The sequence below is a fragment of the Polistes fuscatus genome, unplaced genomic scaffold (genome assembly GCF_010416935.1).
Source record: "Polistes fuscatus isolate 324 unplaced genomic scaffold, CU_Pfus_HIC Scaffold9, whole genome shotgun sequence".
In the NCBI taxonomy this organism is placed as follows: Eukaryota; Metazoa; Arthropoda; class Insecta; order Hymenoptera; family Vespidae; genus Polistes; species Polistes fuscatus.
The window spans coordinates 7931780-7952715 of NW_025113173.1; the positions used below are offsets into that span (position 1 = coordinate 7931780).

Here is a 20936-nt window from a genome sequence, read left to right on the forward strand (position 1 = left end):
TCATCGTTATCCAAAGGGTAGGAGACCCATCGTGCATTCATCGATGAAGATTCGAAGTGAGTATATTTTTGTATTCAACAATTCCACAAACATTTTAATGGTTTTCAGTAATAGCAATGATATTAATAGTATTGTTTTTTATTTCTGTTTCAGATTGCAATCGTGCACGAAGCAATATATGGGAGTGTTGGTATCGTTTAAATATAATTAAAATTACGAATTAGAAACACGTTCGTTCGTTAATTTCAATTCGGTCGCGTTCCCGAATTATTGTTGAAATTTTGTACATTAAATTAACTGCGACCAAAGCAGTAATTGCATTAGAGTTTGTTCGAGTAAAGTTGTATTTTTATCTTTAAACAGTCGCACAGACTGCTCGCGTATTTGAGTCAGTGCATCAATGAAGATTTTTGTACTTGCATTGACTGCGTGCAAAGCAGTCTTTGGAAGCAGTGATAGAGTCAGTGATCGGGTGCATAATAAATTAAAACCATACGCGAATTAGAGTCAGTGTTGTTCGTTGTGTAATCAAATTTCGGTTTAGCGATAAGAAACTCATCTATAGTTTCTTATTTTCGTTAATAACGCGTTATTAGATTAACGCGAGATGCATCACCATGATGCCACTGAACTTCATCCCATTTGAATGCATTGCAAGTATCTATTTCTATTTAAATTTTATTCGATTTTATTTTATATGATCTTGGATTGTGCTTACTTCACAATAATGAAAAGAAGAAATTAGAAATAAAAAGGAAAACATACTTTTCCTTGTCGAGATAAGATATAGATATCAGCGACATCAGAGACACACACAGTGCCGCTAATCATAGACTAATACACTACTACAGCTAAAAGAACAAGAATTTATGTGATATTTAATGATTTACGCCATGTTTAAAAGGTACAATAAATATTCTCATGAACTGTTACAAGTGTGGAAAATTTGAAAAAAATCGGAGAGGGGTCAACCTGACCATCCCCTAGTTAGCAAACAAATGAACATCGTTCTTCATATCGATCACGCATTTAATACTTAGTAAGCTAGAAAATCTTCTATACTTTTTTCAACATTTTAATAGGAATAACTTACTTTTTGTTCTTTTTTCTTTGCGAAAGAATAAACTAAATTCTAAATAAAATCTTATCTCAGTTAAGATAATCAAAAAGGGCGAGTAATTCGATCCAAAAATCCTTGACCAGCCGGGCAAGAAGAAAAGATCCTTGAGCAATCCTCGTATTTTTGAGCAACTTTGGCTGCTAAGAGGAAATCTTCAGGAAAAGATGGATCCTCGGCGTGTTCCGGTCTGCGGTGTGAAATAAATCGATTATAACAAACGTTCAAGTTTTATAATAAACGATGAACTATTGTTCGATATTTAGTTGCAAAGTATTCAATGAGACAATACGTTAATAAAAGATGTAAAAGTTCTCCGATAAGGCCTTCGTTTATTAAAGGATCTGCAACAGCCTCGCAAATGCTCTTTTTTATACATTCTCGTCCGTTTAATCCGTTTCTGAAAGAATGAAAAAAATTCGTTACAAAAATTTCTTATTATTTACAAATTTCATTTTATTTATTATGTGAAATAAATCATATAGGTAATATATTTTTTTATTGGCTCAGTCTATTGTCGTAATTATCGGTAATGTGTACTGTACCTTTGAAAATATTGTTCCAACGTATTAAAGAGAAGTACCCTTCCGTACCTATCGAGATCTCTACGTCGTCGTGAAAAGACGCGATTTTGTGATAAATTACTGAAGAACGTAGCGTTTTGCGGCAGAGCATATTGGAATTGAAAGTTTTGGCCGTAAACCAAAATCCTTCCAGCTAGTTCGATCGGTACTGCGAATCCTACCACGAGCTACATTGCGAAACACAACCATTTATAAAGTAGTAGAAGTAGTAAAAAATAGTTGAAAAAAAGAGGAAGGAGAGAAAAGAAAATATATTTCTCGAAATGTTTATCCTTACGATGTTCGTATTTCTAATAAAATATCCCGCTAGAAAAAATTAATTATCATTTATTATTTCAATGATTGAAGCTTATTCCGATCGAACAATTCTTATGATTAAACGGTAGATTTTTTTTTTCGAAGAAAAATAAAGAAACATAAAAGAAAAATAAAGTAAAAATAAAGAAAAAAGAAAGTAGAGATTTTCATAAGGTCTGAGTAACGTACCGCGATAAAGATGTGAGTTGACCAATAACAGCTTGGGATTGTATCTAACATAAGAAACAAGTCTGGGATTCATCTTAGAGAGTACATTCGCTCGTAAAACATTCGTATTCTCCTAGAGACTGATCAAATCAATTCAACATATATGAGTGGTAATATAGTTTTCTCTTAGTACGAGAGTTATAAATATAGAGAAACAAAAAAAAAACATTGGATAGATAAGAAATATCAAATTCTTTTTTTTGGTAACGTTACTTTTTCTTCTCTCTCTCTCTCTCTCTTTTTTTTAAAAAACGAGATGCCTAATTATTTTTTTCTTACTATCCTTTTCTATTTTTATTCTAATTTCTTTTTTTTGATAAATGAGAAAAGAGAAGTGAAATGACGCCGTCTCCAATGGTTATCTTTTTTTTTCCATTCTGTGAAAAATTTCACCATTCTTGACACTGGCGTGGTTTTGGTATTTGAACTTTTAGAATATCGCTTAACCACCTACTCCTCCCCCGTCTTCCTATTTCGTTCCCGTGATTCCCAAGATATTACGTTGTTTCGAAACTTTTTCCTTCTTTCACGTCTGTATCAACCGGCCGAGCCACCCCCAAGCTTCCTCCTTCTGTTTTTCTTTTCAATCTCCCTCCCTCTTTCTTTTTTTTTCTTTTCTTCTTTTTCAACCCCTTCTATATTTTCCATTTTCTTTCTTTGTCGTTTTCTTTCCGAGCTCTTACCTTGTTTTCATTTTCTTTAGTTAAATTGCATAATATTGAATATACCGAGTTGATCATCTAAAATAAGAAGTATTAAAACATTTCAATTATTTTTAACGAGGAATTATAATATAGCAGAAAAGAAAAAAAATGAGTATGTAAATACCTTTTACAATGGATTATTTATGTTTGAAGTTTATGAAGCTTTTATTATAATAATGAATTGATTAAGGTAGATAAGTATATTCGTTAGTATCGACGATTTTACGAAGATTTTATTCATCGGTATTACGTAAAAGCACTCTCTATCGATTTTCCGAATCAGCTCGAAGTGAACTATATACAATAATACCTTTTACCATTCTCTCGGAGCTTTCTCTTTCTATTTCCCCACTTTTCAAGCCTTCCGGGAGATATCCTCGCGAAAATCGCTAAGCGTGCACCGTTTTCGCTACGTTCGACTACAGACTTGCACCCGTGCGGAATTTAAATTTTCCTAAAGCGTAGGAGGTACAAAAGTAGATGGAGGTTACAGTAGAAGGCGTGGTATTCTCCAAGGAATCGTAAGACAAACCTTTGGAAACTCGCTTTTACACCAATGCTCGCACCTTCCAAAATTGACCAAAGGTCATTGTTCAAATTTTGATCATTTTCTCATTTACCAATATCCTATCTCTCGTTATTCAAATTTTAATTTCATAACTTTTTATAACAGCTCTCATAAATAATAATTATTATATTTCGTTCGAATAATATTTAAAAAAAACAAATCATCGACATTTCAAACTAACATAAGTATGTACAAATATTTTCCCTTCAAAGACCTACCTTTGCAACGGGGAAAAATATTAAACGTTCGATATAAAAGTTCCAAAGCAAAATTGTCGAAAGATATAAACGTTAAATACGGTGTAGAGGGAAAAGGGCTTTTACTTCTACACAAAACTAACGTTATATGCATATAAACAAATACTCGGGCCGAATTTACGCTTATTTTTGTCTCCTCCCTGTTTAGCCAGGATTATTGAGGGATAAACTTTCAAATATTTGTAATACTCTGTAAGTACGACGGGGCGGCGGGGAGGGATTGGTGCTCGTGCGCGCTAACTCCTCGCACGACCGAATTACGAGGCAAACACAATCGATGTCAATTTCTTTTTTTTTTTTTTCTTTTTTTTATTATACCTTGGCAAACTCCACTCGTTGTCGTTCCATGCCACGCGCGCATTGACCCGAATATACATCGTGTTTGCTCTCTTACCGTACTTCCGGAAGCAGCAATCAGGCAGCCCGAACTAATGTAAACGGCCGACGCGCACAACTTCGACTTTTCCATCTTTTCTTTTCTTTTTTTTCTTTCTTTCTTTCTTTCTTTCTTTCTCTTTTAGAAAAGTTTGACTTCGCTTCGACTATTTCCTAAATTTTTCTCTCTTTTTCTTCTTTTACCTTCTTATTTTCAAAAGGATCTTCCTTACACAACGAAACGAGGTTAATGAGATCGGTCGAAAATCTTTCGATTATTTATTTCCATTGATATTTATCCTCTCTTCAAAATTTCTTTTCCGAATATTCTAACATTTTTCTTTGACAATTTTTATTTATATAAATGAAATAAAATATCCTACAAGTTGAATCAGCAATGTATTTATAATCTCGTTCAAAGAGATCATTCGTAATTCGATGGAACGTTCATTTGAAACTTCCTTTTTGCGATAAAATGAATCAACTTTGGATAATATTTTATTTGACAAGAAAGACAAGTTATTAGACAAATTTTTATCTTCGTTAATATTTAATATTATTCATCAGATATTCCTTTTAACTTATTTACCATTTATTATACCTTTTGATAGATTTCTAATTATTCGTTATTTACTTTGATAACAAATTTTACTTTGTTAATATTTTCCGAATACTTTGATATTTGATAATACAATGATACAAAAAATCCTAATACAATAAAAACTTATACAAATGTGTGTATTCATTGTATTTTACGATAGATTACTTCATCTTTTCTAAATAGTTTCACTGTTTTCGAGCAATTCGCTTAACTCGCTGAAATACGAAACGGAAAATGAAAAGCGTTAGACGGTACTATGTAGAACTTGGTGAGCTTTGCACGCGATCAGCACGGATACAAACAACGAAAGAGAGAAAGAGGAAAAGAAAAAGAGAAAGAGAGAGAGAGAGAGAGATGAGCGTTGATCCAAAGTTAAGTAGTTTTGTGGATGTTACATGGAATTTGTACACGATATATTATCTACCCTCGTGATAATTTAACATAAATTGTTTCCACGTGCAAAGTTTACACGGTTAAAACTAAAGATCGATAGAATTAGTTACACACACATGTACACATACGTAACACGCTTTGTGTCGGAAATATTATCACACCTGATCAAGCTAGTTTAACCCTTGTTCAACGAGACTCTCTCTCTCTTTCTCTCCCTCTCTCTCTCTCTCTCTCTTTTGCGAAAGAAACTCGTTCAAAGTAGCACTCGTCCTACTTTGTATTTAGGTTTATCGTTAAGGTAACAGCCCGGAACGAACGGACGAGAAACGTGTTATTTCTATCCGTTCGTTTGGAATTAATATAGAAAGAAAATTTATCAAATATTCCATTAAACTGAATCTTGTTCCACTTACATTACGAATTCGAATCAAAAATTGTGAATTATTTATAGAATTATATTTGAAATTGTTCGAAAAGTAATTTCGTTTAATTTCGATAATTACTACGAAAAAAAACGAAATTATTTTACGAACAATCTAATAATAAACTGATAAAAAAGAGAAAACAAAAAAAAGAGAATTAACAAGGCATGTATAGATCACAAAATACATTTTCATTATCATACAAACACTCTCCCAACCATTAACACATAAACAAACCTATATACGTGTACGCATACACGTGTATAGGTGCACGTAGAGGCCGTTATACATTTGATTATTTTTTATTTAAATCGCAATCGTTCGTATAATTTATCTATTCGTTTTAAAAACGTACACCAAGCAACGTTTCATACATCTTTCCTATTATTATCGAGGTACATTATATTCAAGTCTCTTGGAATATTAGCAAAATGATTGATCGGGTGTTTACCCAATGAAACATTGAAGTACCATTTGGAGCTTATTTTAAATATAAAGCTACTATTGCACGAGTGAAATAAGAGGGAAACATTGAAATAGAGAGTCAGTGAGAGAGAGAGAGAGAGAGAGAGAGAGAGAGAGAGGGAGAGAGAAACAAAACATTGGACGAAAAGCATCGATCATATTTTATGTAACACGAAAACGGTCTATCAAGCGGAAATTTCATGACGGATCTTTCTCACTCTCTCTCGCTCTCTCTCTCTCTTTCCCTTCCTCTCTCTTTTTCCTTGTCCCTTATCTTCTCGTATCAAACGAAAAGTCTACGCACTAGGAAACCCGATATATCATTTTCGTGCTTCCTTCTTTAATCTCTTTGCTATAAAAAAAAGGGAATAAAATAAACAAAAAAAGAATAAAATAAAATAAAACAATAGGAAAAAGAAAGGAAGGAAGAAAACAGGGAAAGGAAAAGTAGAAATAAATCCTGTGCTAATCCATAAACGAAACGAACGAACGAACGAACGAACGAACGAAAGTGCGTTTTTCAAACGAGCGATCCTTGAACTGCTAAAAGAGCCCTTTCATCATAACGAATTGAAATAGACGTGAAAGGGAGAGTGAGATAGAAAGCAGAAATGCATATATATAATATATATAAAGAGAGAGAAAGAGAGAGAGAGATAGAATCTCGCGAGGGAGTTTGAGAATCAACGTTGTATTTTCACAGCCATTAATTTTCACGATGTTTCTCACTAATACGATAATAGAAAGCGTAATAGGAGGACATTCAGGATAGGTAATAGCTTATAATTTTATTAATCTTAACGTTGAAGAATATTTTCAATGAAAATTATAAGAAAAAAAAAAAAATATAAAAAAAATGAAAATATAAAAGCGCTCCCAGAAATAGCAATAAAAAAAAAAAGCTATTATAACAAGACAAAGTCCTGATAAAAAGAAAAAGAAGACAAAAATAATATTTTTGTTATTTTCTGACGTTTTAAAATATATTGAAATGGTTTAAAAAATTTGAAAAATTGTTCGATGATTTTTTGGTTTTTTGTTATTAAAAAAGTGAACGTTAAAGTAATCAATCATCGATACGATTAGATTTGTATTTTTTCGCTCGTCAATTGAGCAAATTAAAAGTGAAGACAAAAATTAACTAGAAATGAATGAAGAATCGTATAACCGGATTCGTAGGAAAATAGAACCAACCCGTGCTTTACTTTAAACGAAGAACTTAACGGAGTTTACTCGATTATACGACGTAATATCGAGTTATATTTATATGGAAAACTACGAGGAAAATGAAATTTCATATCTGCTCTCTTCTCTTCAGCGGCTTGTTCTCTTTTTCTAATTTACCTTTGCCGTAAGAAGAGGTTGCTCTCGAAAAGACAAAAACGAAGAGAGTCAAAGGAGAAGGAAAGAGAAATAGAAAAAAAAAATATCATCGTGATTCCCTGTCTTCTCTTATTTTCATCCTTTATCGAATTAATACGAATTTTCAAACGTTTAATCGAATATATTTGATCGTAACAAAAATAATTAATAAATATAAAAAACAAAAAGAGAAAAAAGAAAGAAAAAAGATAAAAAGAAAAAACGTACCTTAATCGTACCACCAAAAGGATAAAGAAGTGGGGGCGAATATAAAAGGTTTCTCTTTTCTCTGAGGTTTCTATCGATTCGGCTTCGAGATAATTCGAAGAGACTGGCCAAAAGGAAGAAGAGGAAGAAACGAACACCGGTCATCTCGGCTCACTAAACACAAAGTTCATACATAAAATCAAAAAACGAAACAAAAAGTAGGGAAAGAAGAAAAAGGGAGAGAGGAAAAAAACGATATCATTCGTTAGTCACGACCCATATATGCAGGACCATTTCGCAACGTTAAACCAAAATAATAATAATAATAATAATACTAATAATAATAATAGTAATAAAAATAATAATAATAATAATAACAATGATAACAACATTCGACGATATACTTCTCTATATTATAAATGATGTATATGTATATATAATATCCGTTTATGTTCGACGATACGGCAAATGTTTCATGGAAACGCGTCAAGTTATTTCACGTGCGAAACTGTAATAAAAACCTAGACGAACCTGTGCGATAAAATGAAATTGTGAATCCGTGGAACGAGGGTGTGTGTATCGTCATTTCGATAAACGTCAGATCGATGTTCAAGCAAATAAATATTTTTTTTGTAAATATATACACTACCGAGGGGGGGGGGGGGATTAAAATGATTTGACCATCTAACGGAATAATCAAATATTTACTTAAATCGACACCCTATTCAATTGTTCTTAATATTTGTATTAGAAAATTAATGGTTTGTTAAAAAAAAAATAAAATTGAATAATTATCGTTGACTCCGATTGTGTCCATTGATCGATCAAAATTTCGTTTGTGCGTAACACAAGGATATTCAACGCGACTTAACAAAATCTATAAAAAAATATAATACATAATATATAATAATAATAAAAAAAATATATAATAATAAAAAAATATAAGAGATTGGAAATAATTATTAAATATAAATATTTAAAAATACGTAATAAGTGTAGAATGAAATCACTTAAAAAGAAAAAAATAAATATGTATTATAAAAAACAATATTCGAGCCAGAAACTGAGCATAGCATAAAAACTACTGGATGAATAAATAAAGTTTGTCTACTCTTCAAAAATTCCTTTAACGAGTGAAAGAGAATCAGAGAGAGGAAGAAAAAAAAAGAAAAAGGAAGAAGAAGAAGAAGAAGAAGAAAAGAAAAGACATCGGAGATATTCCGATCGAGGAGAAAGAGTTTTCGAGTGAAGAGAAGGATTCGCCACGCTCGTTGAAAGTTTTCTTTCTCTCGAACGAAACGGTGAAAGTTTAGGAGACTTGGATGGTTAGAACAGGGATAGCAGGGGGTTGGAAGGAAGAAGGGGCGGGGACGGGGAACGTTTGGAGGGGGATACCAGGTGAACGTTTTATGAAAATCACGCGGAAAACGATGCTTTTCTTATTTTACTTCGGAAAGAAGAGAAAAAGAGAGAAAAAAAGATAAAAATAGAAAAACTAGAACAAAAAGTCGCGTACAGGAGTGTGTGTGTGTGTTGTCTGTAGTATCTTTGAAGGCAACCCAACTCACGGGATCTTTAAATATAGGTGAACACCTTTATCAAGGTTACAATTTATAGGGGCTTTTATAGTCCCCTACCTCTTTACCCACTCCCATAAGTATCGCGCAACCTTTCGTGCTTTTCGACTTACGGTGTATCCTCTCGAGAAAGAGGGGCTGGGAGAGGGTTGAAACGATTTTCAAATAGGACGACGATAAATAACTCCAATCTTTTTCTCATCATTTTCATCAATATTCTTGTGTTTCTTTTCATTTTCGTTGGAAAAATTGTTCGAAAAAAGGAAAATATATATTTATTTAATTAGCATACCTATAATTAGAATATATTCATGTAATCATCTTAGAAAATTGGATAATTTCTGAAAATAAAAAATCTGACAGAGATAAATCCCATGGATCGGTATAGTAATTACAGTAATAGTAGGTTTCAAGGTAGAAAGCTGATAAACGAAGATCGGTCGAACGTCGGTAAGACCAAAGTAAAGTATCTTTTCTTAGATACACGAGACAGACTTCGTTTTCCATTAGAAGTGAACGTAGAAGCGAACAGCAGCAGCAGCAGCAGCAGCTATGGGGGGAAAACCGGAATCGCTCGGTCAGCGACTCGACACCTGCGATAAATTGTGGTCTCTACGTTCTGCAGAGTTTCAAGACGCGCTTGGGTGCTTCCCTAACGTCTGTTACCAAAATCTTACCGCTGCTATACTGATCTTTCAAGATTCAACTTAGCTATTACTAACAAAAAATGCCAATATTAATGTATCCATGTCCAGCCAATATCGTTCTCGATATTGAGAACGATTGTAACATTCTGTCGATGTTTCTCTCTACCAAAAAACTGGTGTGTGTACTTATGTACGCACGTAAGAAGTTATACTTCTTTACCGTACCAAAACGAATATAACCTCAATAACCTCAAAAATAACTTCAAAAAAAACTGGTGTGTGTACTTATGTACGCACGTAAGAAGTTATACTTCTTTGGCGTACCGAAACGAATATAACCTCAAAAATAACTTCAAAAAAATATTGGACTGGAAGTATGAGAACATAAGCAACTAATTATTATTATTTATTTACTTAACAAAAAAAAGAAAGGAAACATATTTTCAATCGGTCCACACTAAATATAAGGGAGATATATCGAAATATTTTATGCGTCAACGGTCATGGCGCGGTGATAGAACTACTTCCGGCTTCGATCATTTAAGTAAAGTAGCGCTGAGTACGATTAGTATTTGGATGGGTGACCCGCTTGAGAAAAAAAGGGGAAGAAGAAGAGAAGACAACTTCATGCCGTATACTTGAAATCGCTTTGCCGCGCGTCGTAAATACCGACAAACTTCATGGTGTCGTTTTTCCAGACACTCGGAACAAAATCACTCCCCATTACATTTTCCCCAACGAGCCAAAAAAAGTATAACTTCAGAAACCATACTAAACATGAATTTTTCAAACAATTTCTGATTGGTGAAATCAATTCTGATCACGATCGAAATTTTCCAACGATCTTTTCGAACGGGATAAAAGTAACGCACAACTTTTAAATTTTCAATATACGTTCTCAAAAAAGCCTACGACGATGAACGAACGAAAGAAGAAAAGGAAGAGGAGAAATGTTAGAAGAAGATGAAGGGGTTGGATCGTTCGTTAGTCTCAAGATAGTTCAATAACCTCTTTTCATTCTCTTCAAGCGAAAGTTTACACGTAGCTTTTATTATTTAATAGAAAATTCGATGCTAGTTATTATATCAAAAGAAAGAAAGACAGAGAGAGAGAGAGAGATAGAGGAAGATTATCGTTTAGTTTCATGGCTGAGAGATGATCAAGCGCATAGATAATAGGTATTTATACCTTTACTAAACCTTTAGAAAATTTCTCCGTACTTTCAAACTTTACCCTTTTTTCACGTGAACGATATAATAACCCTTGTAGATACAACGATTCAAGTTTTATGACTGTTAAACAAAAATAAATATAAATTAATGAGAAATGAAAATTATATTATCATATATATATTTTTAATATTTTTTTTTCTCAATATAAATATTAAAACAATGTGAAATTAATTCATACGTCAAGTTGTACGTTACTCTTATTGACTACTCTCTTTTATCAAAACCAACACATGCGATCGTGCGTGATCGTCGAAACTTAATCATCAATAAGAAAGAAAAGTAAGAGAGAGAGAAAGGAATAAAAAAAAGAAAAAAATAAATAGCTTCCGAGATACTTTAAGCTTTGCTTTCTTTTATCTCAACCGAATGGATTTCGAGGTATCTAACTTTCAATGCCGGAAAAAAAAATAATTGAGAGAGTGAAAAAGAGAGAAAGAAAGCAAGAAAGGAAGAAACAGAGAGGAGGGGAGGGGGTCAAATAAAAAGAGAAAAAGAAAATCAGTGTATTTACGAATCGAGATAAACTAGTAAAAGAAGAGAAGATGTTGAGGAAAAATAAGAACGGATTGAAGTAAGAGGAAGAAAATGAAATGAAATAAGAGAAAGTAAAAGGAGAAGGAAAAGGAGAAGAGGAAGAAGAAGAAGAAGAAGAAGAGAAAAATAAAAATAAAAAGAAGAATAGAAAGAAAGAGAATAGCACATCGTATATCGCTTTTCTCGGGTATCTTAAGGCAAGTCCCGACAGGGAAATTTACTTAGGACTTTCCCCATTTCTCTCGCCTTCGCTTTTCATGCTAGAACATCTTGTTGTTTTCCTCTTCTTCTTATTCTTCTTCTTCTTCTTTCTCTTTATATATATTTCTTTCTTTTTCTTACGATAAAAACACGAAAGAATCGAGGAATATCGTCCGATTATAAGATCATTTTTCTCTCTTTCTTTCTATCTTATAAAATCGTTGTTCTCTTTTCATTTTTTTATTATATTAAATGTAGAAATGAATATACGATGCTTTGATAATTCATTCCATCAAAATTGCTACTTCGTTTTCCGTATATTAATGAAAAAATAAAAAGGAGAAAATAAAGTGAACAGGTGATCGGTTAAGCCAAGGAAACATTGGAACCTTAGGAAATTTCTTACTCACGACGATAAAAGCATTCTGGCACGAAAGGTTGCCCTGGTTGCAGCGGAATACCGCAATTGCGATCATTAAGATTTCGAGTCGGTCCATGCCAAGTTTACTTCGCGATAAAACGATCATTGTGCAATGCATAAAAAGTAATCCGGGGAAAGAGAGAGAGAGAGAGATAAAGAGGAACTTATTTTCTGGCACTGTTCGCATTAGGCTTCGCAAAAGCACTAAAAATAAACCTCCCGGTTTATCCGCATATTGATTTCATAATATATACTTATTATTATTATTATTATTATTATTACAATTTTATTTTTAATAAAATTCTATATTTTTTTAAAACTATGAACTTTTCTGAATCGTACTATTGCAATAAAATTAATTAAGCACTAACTAAAGAGAAGAAAAAAGTAAAAAAAAAAAATATGAAATAATTAGACTATAGATTAATCGTTTTGGAATAACGCGAGAGGTATAAGAGCAATTTCGAATTTATCCAGGTGAATGGTAGGGGTTCGTTGATATAGCTATTTCTGTTGGTTACGTACATGAGTGTGTTTTGAAGAGTGGACTAATCGAGACTCGAGATCGATCTTGAACAGACGGCTAGAAGAAAGCACGTGCTGTTTCGCGACCTTCCATTCCCCCAAACCCTTTTCCTCGTTTCCCTAAGGAAATAAGATCTCGGTGAATGATTTCAGAGGTGATTCGATGCAATCGGGATACGTTAACGTGCAGTCAACGCCAGATTTCCCCAATCTTTCAGCATCCCTGTACAACTCCTCGACGTTCCGATGAGTGGAATTAATCGAGGTTGCCAAGTCTTCCGACGGTCTGCCGACAAAAATCGAAATTCGACCGTTTCCCCATTCCTTGCTGAAACCAACCACTTCTCTTCTCTTCTCTTAATTAACATTACAAATTTATCACCGACGGTCAAATGTTTCCAATGCCTTGCGTTCCAATGTTTTGATTCTAAAATTTCGTGTCACAAAAGTCTTCTCAATTTTCTTTATATTTTTTCATCGTTTATTTATCGATGAAAATTTTTAACCATAATATTAATATTTAAATTTAATAAAAAAAGAAATTGGCGAAAGAAAATAGAATTCTTAAAAAAAAATAAACAACGAAAACGGGAAAAATAAGAGACGAGTAATAATAAAAATGTTAGTAACAAAATGGGGCTCCCGGTCTCTTAGGAAAATAAATTAATTTGATACATCCTCGCGATATTATCGTTCTAGAGTTCGTGTGTGAGATATAAAAAGAAGAAAGGAATGAGCTTCTTTCCGATTGGTGTAAGATATTTCGAAAAATAACCGTGAAAGAGGAGAGTACTGAAACGACTGTGAAACGTGATGAGAATGAAACAAGAATGTCGTTTCGATATCACGAGAAGCCAAGAGGAAGAAGAAAAAGATAATAAAAGGAATGGAAAGAGAAAAGATAAGAATAGAAATGGAAGGGGACAAAAAATTAAAAGAAAGAACAAGAAGAAGAAGAAAGAGTTCGTCATTGGTATCTGAAAATGAAATAAAAAACGATAGAAAAGTCGTGAGTTTTTCGCGACAAATTAATTAAGGCTTTTTCTCCTGTTTTTTTTTTCTTTTTTATCGGCTAGGAAAGCACGAGAATGCATCGATACTTTCCTTTCATTTATCGTTCTTTCTTTTGAATCGATAAGATATTAGAAAAAGAGAAGATCAAAATAATGAGACTTACGTTAATAAGAAATGTATCGTTTCCACGATTATATCATCATCCTTCCTGAGAAGCGGAACTTCAGCGAGTTCGCAAATACTCCTTAAAAGGCATTCTCTTCCATTTCCCCAACCGTATCTGCGAACATTCGCATTGATAATATTTATCTACGTTAATAATAATAATAATAATAATATTAATCCATTAAGTATGAAATGTCAGACTTTGAACTGTAAATAATCGAAGTAATCGAATGTTTAATACTTAATTACGTAATAATAATATATTACTTAATTATTACTTAATAAATAATAATGATATTATTATTATTATCAGACCATTAAATATGAAATGTCAGATTTCGAACAGCAAATAATCAAAGTTGTTGGACATTTAATATTTCATTACATAATAATAATAATAATCATAATGATAATTATAATAATAATAATAATAGTCGAATGAGAAAGATAAAGAAAAGAACATTAAAATATTTTTTGCTTTGTTTGAAAGTTCCCCTTTAGGAGAACTAAAGAATTATAAATAAACGTTGGAATATATATAAGTTTGAAAACGGTGGTGGAACTTCTCGTTGACGCGGATTAAACGAGCTCGACGAATTATTCCAACGAAGAGGCACTCTCCCGGTAAGCTTTATCCTAGCTAATATTTTACCCCGGCCACGACGTTGTCGTTGACCGAGCTTGATTCTCCTTCGTTAACAAACTGTAAACTGCTGAACGTAGTAACCTTACCCCTTGGTGTCTTTCGCGAACATATTTCTTTCGAAGAAAATACAATTTTTTTAAAAATATTTTTTCTTTTTATCTCAACTCACTCCATCTCGATTAAATTTTACGCGATATCATCGTCGAGTTATGCTATAAATTATACCACTCTCTGTATTAAATACCTAACACATTTTTTTTCTCATCTTGCCTATAATTTTTATCCAAAAAAACTAGTGTGTGTACTTATGTATGCACGTAAGAAGTTATACTTCTTTGGTGTACCAAAACGAATATAACCTCAATAACCTCAATAACCTCAAAAATAACTTAAAAAAATAACTTAAAAAAATAATAATTATTATTATATATATATAAGAAAGAATAAAAAAAAGAAAAAGAAAATATCAAAATATAGATATCAGTCCTAAATATAAAGAGATAACTCTAAATATAAGAGAGATATATCGAATTACTTTATGCGTCAACGACCATGGCGCTGTGATAGCACTAGTTCCCGCTCGATCATATTTAAGTAAAGCAGCGTTGAGTACGATTAGTACTTGGATGGGTGACCCGCTTGAGAAAAAAAAAAGAGGAAGAAGAAGACAACTTCATGTTGTAAATTTGAAATCACTTGCTTTGCCGCGCATCGTAAATACCGACAAACTTCGTGGTGTCGATCGGAAAAAAATCACTCCCATCACATTTTCCCAAACGCGCCAAAAGAAGTATAACTTCAAAAAGTCGCAGAATTAGATTATTATAATATTATTATTTTGATCCTTCTCGACGATGGTTCTGCAAAATCAGGATGAAAAATAATTCGATAAATCGTTTTGCTACGAGTGTACTATGACGATAGGATACCAAACATTTCTGACACTTCCTTAACTCTCAAAGCTTTATCATGGAAGAGAAACGTCTACGTCGTTGTCGTTGTCGTTGTCGTCTATGATGGCCGTTGTTACCTGTATATCCTAGACGCCATACTTGAATCTCCTCTTCCTGCTAACCTAATTGCCTTATGTCCCAATTAATTTACCTTTAGAATTCTCTCCTCCTTACCTTGCTTCTCTGACTCCTTTGATCCTTCCAAGAGCCGATACTTGCTAGCAAAACTAGCTTCGTCGGAACATCGAAAGCAAACCGAACCGAACCATCTTGTCTGCTTTCCTTTCTGTACTAAACTTAAGCTTCAAATATATATATATATATTTAAGATTTACTTTACATTTTTCTTTACATCATTATCTAAATAATGATTCGATTGATTTATTAATTTATCAACCAACAAAAACGAACTAAAGCGTTATTCGGAAAATCTGGATATCTATTTTCATTTGATACGCTGAAATAGTCAATCAATCAAAAATAGAATCTCAATAAACGTTGATGTGGTAACATGGTCGATGCCAAAGTTAAGTTAATTAGAAATTTATTCGTTCACTTTAGCTATGTTTACTGATTCATCGGACAATTTCGAACGGTAATTAGCGCTGCGTTTGTTCTTCCGCTTCCGAAATCCAAATCCACCTTTCCCTGTCCCTCTTTTTCGTCACTGTGCTTTGAATTTTGTTTATACCAATTGATCTATCGCTAATCCTACGTTAAATGGAAGAAAAAGAAGAAAAAAAGGAACAAAGTTTCGGAAAGAAAGATTAAATTGTCATTTTTTTTTTAATAAAATGTACGAATAAAACGTATGGTATCAATTTGAACTTACTCTTCTAAAAAATGTTCAATCCTCGTGTAGGTATCTCGAAGATCGAGATCTCTAATGTGTCTTGAAAGGACGATCGTTGGTTCAAAATCTGACACGTTGGATGGTAAATAATAGTTGTATTGAAATCCTGAAGAAAATACGACGCTTCCTCTTTTATTCGATCTCACAGGTATCGATGCACCTAACGTGATCTACAAAAAAAAAAAAGAAAAAAATAACCAAATAATAAATATTATTTCAATAAAAAATTATTACTTTTATACACCGAGAGACAACTTTCGTAATCGTGTATTGTTAAAATGTTAACAATTGTTATGTTTATTTATAAGTATATAAAAAATATATGCGTGTATAGACTTGTCGGATATGCATATATTCGAACGAATAAAAATCAAACTTCAAAAGTGACTCCCTGTCTTTCTCCTCTAACTTTACTTTTCGCAAAATTCGATGAAAACTTGAAAATTGAAACGTCAATTTTTCACTGAACAATCTTTAACTTAGAAAATTGAATTTAAGACTTTTCGTAGAGAACCCAAGACACAATTCGCAATAACTGTCTCGCGAATATTTGCGAGCGTCTGTGCGAAAAAAGATCTTTTTCTTGCTCTCCTTTCGTATTTCGTATTTTGGAAAAAAAAAAGCAAAACGAACGAGATGGAAAAATATAAAAAATAAATTGTTCTTTTAACGTTCGAGCATCAATTACTCGTATATTCATTTGGAAGCTTTCTTTTTCTTCTTTTTCTTTTTCTTTTTTTTTTATTTCCTTTCTTCATTTCTCAATCTTACGTTTTCCTTACTCTTATCCGATAATAAAAATGTTAAATAATAATTTATAAATCTACCCGAGAAATATATAAAAATGTTTCAACGAAAAAGTTGAAACTTTTTCGAGAATTTGCAATATTCGTTGAAAAATTAAAGAGATAAGTAAAATGAAAGAAAAGGAAATAGAAGAGAGATCGAAGTAGTAGAAATGGTAAAGTTCGACTTCCGAAACTAAAATCGTTCTTTTCAAATTCCCTGGGCTTCTCTCTCTCCCTCTCTTTTTGTCTTTCTCTTTGTCTTTGTCTTTTATCCTCCAGTGACTCAGAAATCGAGTAATCGTGTGAACGGGATTTAATGTGCTTCATATCCACCAACTACAAGAGAATGCGCTTTGCTTTAATTCAATTCAATCTATCTCTTTCTCTCTTATTCTCACCTCTTTCTGGTTTTACATTTCTCTCATTCCCTCGAAAAATGTACTTCGTAATAAACGCAATACAAGAAAAGTACAGGCAAACGAAGGTTTCGCGTTCGGTTCGATCAGTCGAAATTATTCGAAACAAAATTCTGATGTATCTCGAAAAAAGAAATACGTTTATTTTCATTGGATATCAAAACGCACACCTCGTTATAAGATTGGAAAAAAAAAAAAAGAGTGATAAACAGAGATAATGTTTGGCAGAAAAAAAGAACTGGGACACCCTGTATATTTTCTACGTAATAATAATAATTAAAAAATATAAGAATGTGTTTTCTAATGACACGTTGTTACTCGTGTACGATGTAAACTCTTGAAGGAAGTTGATTGATCGTTGAGAAGAAATCAAAGAAAGTTTCGCGAAATAATGAAAATACGTGTGGTAGGGTTTTAACGAGTACGCGCGTCTTTCTCAATTGAAAATGATGAGAAAAATCATCTTGTTAAGCCTGGCAGGTTATTTTATTCTCTACTTGCGGTAAAACGAAGGGGTGGTTGACCCTTCGGCATCGTCATATTTCTATCTCTTTCTCTCTTTCTCTCTCACCTTTAGCAACGTAGAACAAACGATCCGAAGCCCGTGTAAAGAGGTCGGTGTAATCATTCGTGCAACTCCCCTGCGAGAGAGTAAAGTCTTTACTAATTAAAAACTCCACGGAGGCATTTGTAAAGAAACGGGTAAAAAAAGGAAAAAAAAAAAGGAAAAAAAAGGAACAGAAGAGAGAGAGAGAGAGAGAGAGAGAAGAAGAAAAAAGGAAAAAGAAGGAAGGAAACCATTTCCTTAAAAACGCTCCGTTTTATTCAGTCGATATCGTTCTTAATTATGGTGACAGGAGGAACAGAGATGAAAAGGAAGAAGGAATAGGGGTAGAAAAGAGAAGAATACAAAATAAAAAAAAAAAAGAAAAAGAAAAAGAAAATGAGGAAGATGAGATAGTGAGAAAGGGGGTCGAGGAGGTGGGACGGGGGAAAAGGAGAATGATACTTTTCCGTGATTCGCTGAGCACCGAATCTCAGTTTATACTTTCGAAGTTTCCTCGTTCGAGAAAGTTCTTGAAAAACGTTGTCGTTCTTACAGGTACCTACTATCGTCTCGTTTCTTTTTTTCTTTTTTTTCATTGACCAGTATCTTTATCACTTTACTATTATGTCCGTATATCTAGCATCAATTACGTTTCCCATGAAAACACGGACACGTCTTCTCGAATTAGTCCTCGCTTCTCGTTTCGTTTGATTTAGTTTCATTTAGTTTAGTTTGGTTTGGTTTGGTTTGATTTGATTTGCTCTTCGAACGAATTTCAACGGTAAGAAAAAAAAATATCGCAACAGATTCGTACAAATTAAGTCTATTAATTAATTAGGTAAAAAACTTTCTTTTTTACTCGAAAGATTCTCGTTTATTATTGCAAAAAGTCCCTCGGAAAAGCGCGATACACCAGGGAACAATTTTTCCTATTGCACGATTTATCTTCCGACCGATAATACAATGGTCCCTTTTATCCCTTTACTTGAGGCAACCACTCTTACGATTCTTCGTATTCGACACCCCTAACCCACAGAAAGAGGATGGGTTCTCTTTCTATCTATTTTAAAGTTCTTTACCCTTAGTAATTCATGCAGGAACGTGGAAATTGGGTTACCAGGCCTTTTTCTTTTCTTTTCTTTTCATTTTTTTTTCATTTCTATTTAATAATATCTGATTTGATAGATTTCATTTAGATTTTATTTTTTTGTTTTTTTCCATTTGTTATTTGGAAATATTTTTTTATATTATACACATCAGCCACAACTCTTATGCATTAAATAATCAAATAAGAATTGTCTGATTTCGAAGTCAAAACTAATAGAAATAATAGAACATTTCATACATTCTATATACAGGGTGTCCCACATAACTCTAGTCACGATTTTTTAAGTACTTGCGATAACCTGACAAAAAAATACTTTAAATGAAAGTTGATCTGTTTTTAATTGATTATACATTGCAATAAAAGAAAAATTAAAAAAAAATTTTTTTTGTAATGTTTTTTAAGTCTATCTTTATTTTTTTAAATGACACTTAGTATTTTTGTCTTTACAGTATTATAGCCCATATAAATACGAATTCAACGATATAGTATACTATGACCTTTGGATGATCTAGAAAGCAAAGAAATGAAAATTTCAACAAAAAATTATTTTACTTGTCGCCAGAGAACAAAGGGCATAAGTGCTTTTAAAAACAAACAACTTACTTATGTGTGTAATTTATTGTTACTTAAACAAAACACAAACAATACCACAGTGCTGTCTGTTTCAGGCCTTTTTGCGAAATTTTTTCGCTTTATACAGTTCGCTTTATACAGGTGTCTCTCTGGGTACTTTGCAGCATACAGATTTTGCTGCTTCACGTGTATTCCTTTTACATTCGCAAAGTATTAGCAACATACCAACCTTTTCACTGTTAGTATACATTTTCTACAAGTTAATATTAAACTGCGATTTGCTCCCGTGACAAATTAATAGTCAATCAAAAACAGATCAACTTTTGTTTAAAGTATTTTTTTGTCAGATAATCGTAGTACTTAAAAAGTATCTAAAAAATGGTGAAAAGTGTTAAATGGGACACCCTATATAATGATCTAATATAAATCATATCTAAATATTAAGTTAGCAACTAAGTGATGGTGGATATTAAATAAGAAGAAAAATTCCAAATTTGTGCTGAAAAATATAACTTTATTCAATTAGGTACTGTTCGTTCTTTTCAATGATCTTTTGCCATCGTTCAGGCAGTGTCATAATTCCACGTTTATAAAATGTCTGATCTTTGCTATCAAAAAACTGAATTAAATGTGATTTGTCTATCGACAAAATCCATAATCACTTAGTTGCCAATCCAATATATTCAATAAACAATTGAACTAATTAACAAAGTATTATAAAATAATCTATAAGTCTAATGAATGAATTGTCTATAAATTAATATGACAATATTTACCTGGAAAACGGAACCGGAGGGATAGAGAAGAATGGCTTTGGTCCTCGAAGAAAACGAGAATAAGAAAAGTCCGTAGTGTATGAGAATGGTCGTTGGTAAAAATGATGTAAGTTGCATCGAGGAAACGATAACGATGGCTGGTGCCAGCACTAAAACTGTTTTCCACGATGCGTTATAATCTCGACGACTATCATTGCCATAGTCGTTGGTTCGTTCGGTCGGAGAATATCGGAAGCAATCGTGACTTCTTTCCCTTTTTCCTTCACCTCCTTTTCCCTCAGCCAGCCCTCAACCACCACCTCTCCGTTGCTACCTCTCAGAACGAGTAATTGGAACTGAGCCGACATATTGGTCCACTGGTCAATGAACCGTGTACGGCC

At 32.8% G+C, this 20936-nt stretch overlaps 2 protein-coding genes across 2 annotated transcripts; both read right to left on the bottom strand.

Annotated features, from left to right (window-relative positions):
* Positions 1-1162: 1162 nt before the first annotated feature.
* LOC122525750 lies at positions 1163-7745 on the bottom strand. The gene is made up of 4 exons (XM_043648677.1): positions 7602-7745; positions 1663-1868; positions 1410-1517; positions 1163-1307 (listed from the first exon to the last, which is right to left on the bottom strand). The coding sequence occupies exons 1-4, from the start codon at positions 7743-7745 to the stop codon at positions 1163-1165; spliced, it is 603 nt and encodes a 200-aa protein (XP_043504612.1).
* Positions 7746-12837: 5092 nt separating this feature from the next.
* On the bottom strand, positions 12838-20673 carry LOC122525751. Its single transcript, XM_043648678.1, has 4 exons — positions 20556-20673; positions 16328-16412; positions 13895-14011; positions 12838-13003 (listed from the first exon to the last, which is right to left on the bottom strand). Exons 1-4 carry the CDS (start codon positions 20671-20673, stop codon positions 12838-12840), a joined length of 486 nt encoding a protein of 161 aa, XP_043504613.1.
* Between the last annotated feature and the right edge of the window lie 263 nt (positions 20674-20936).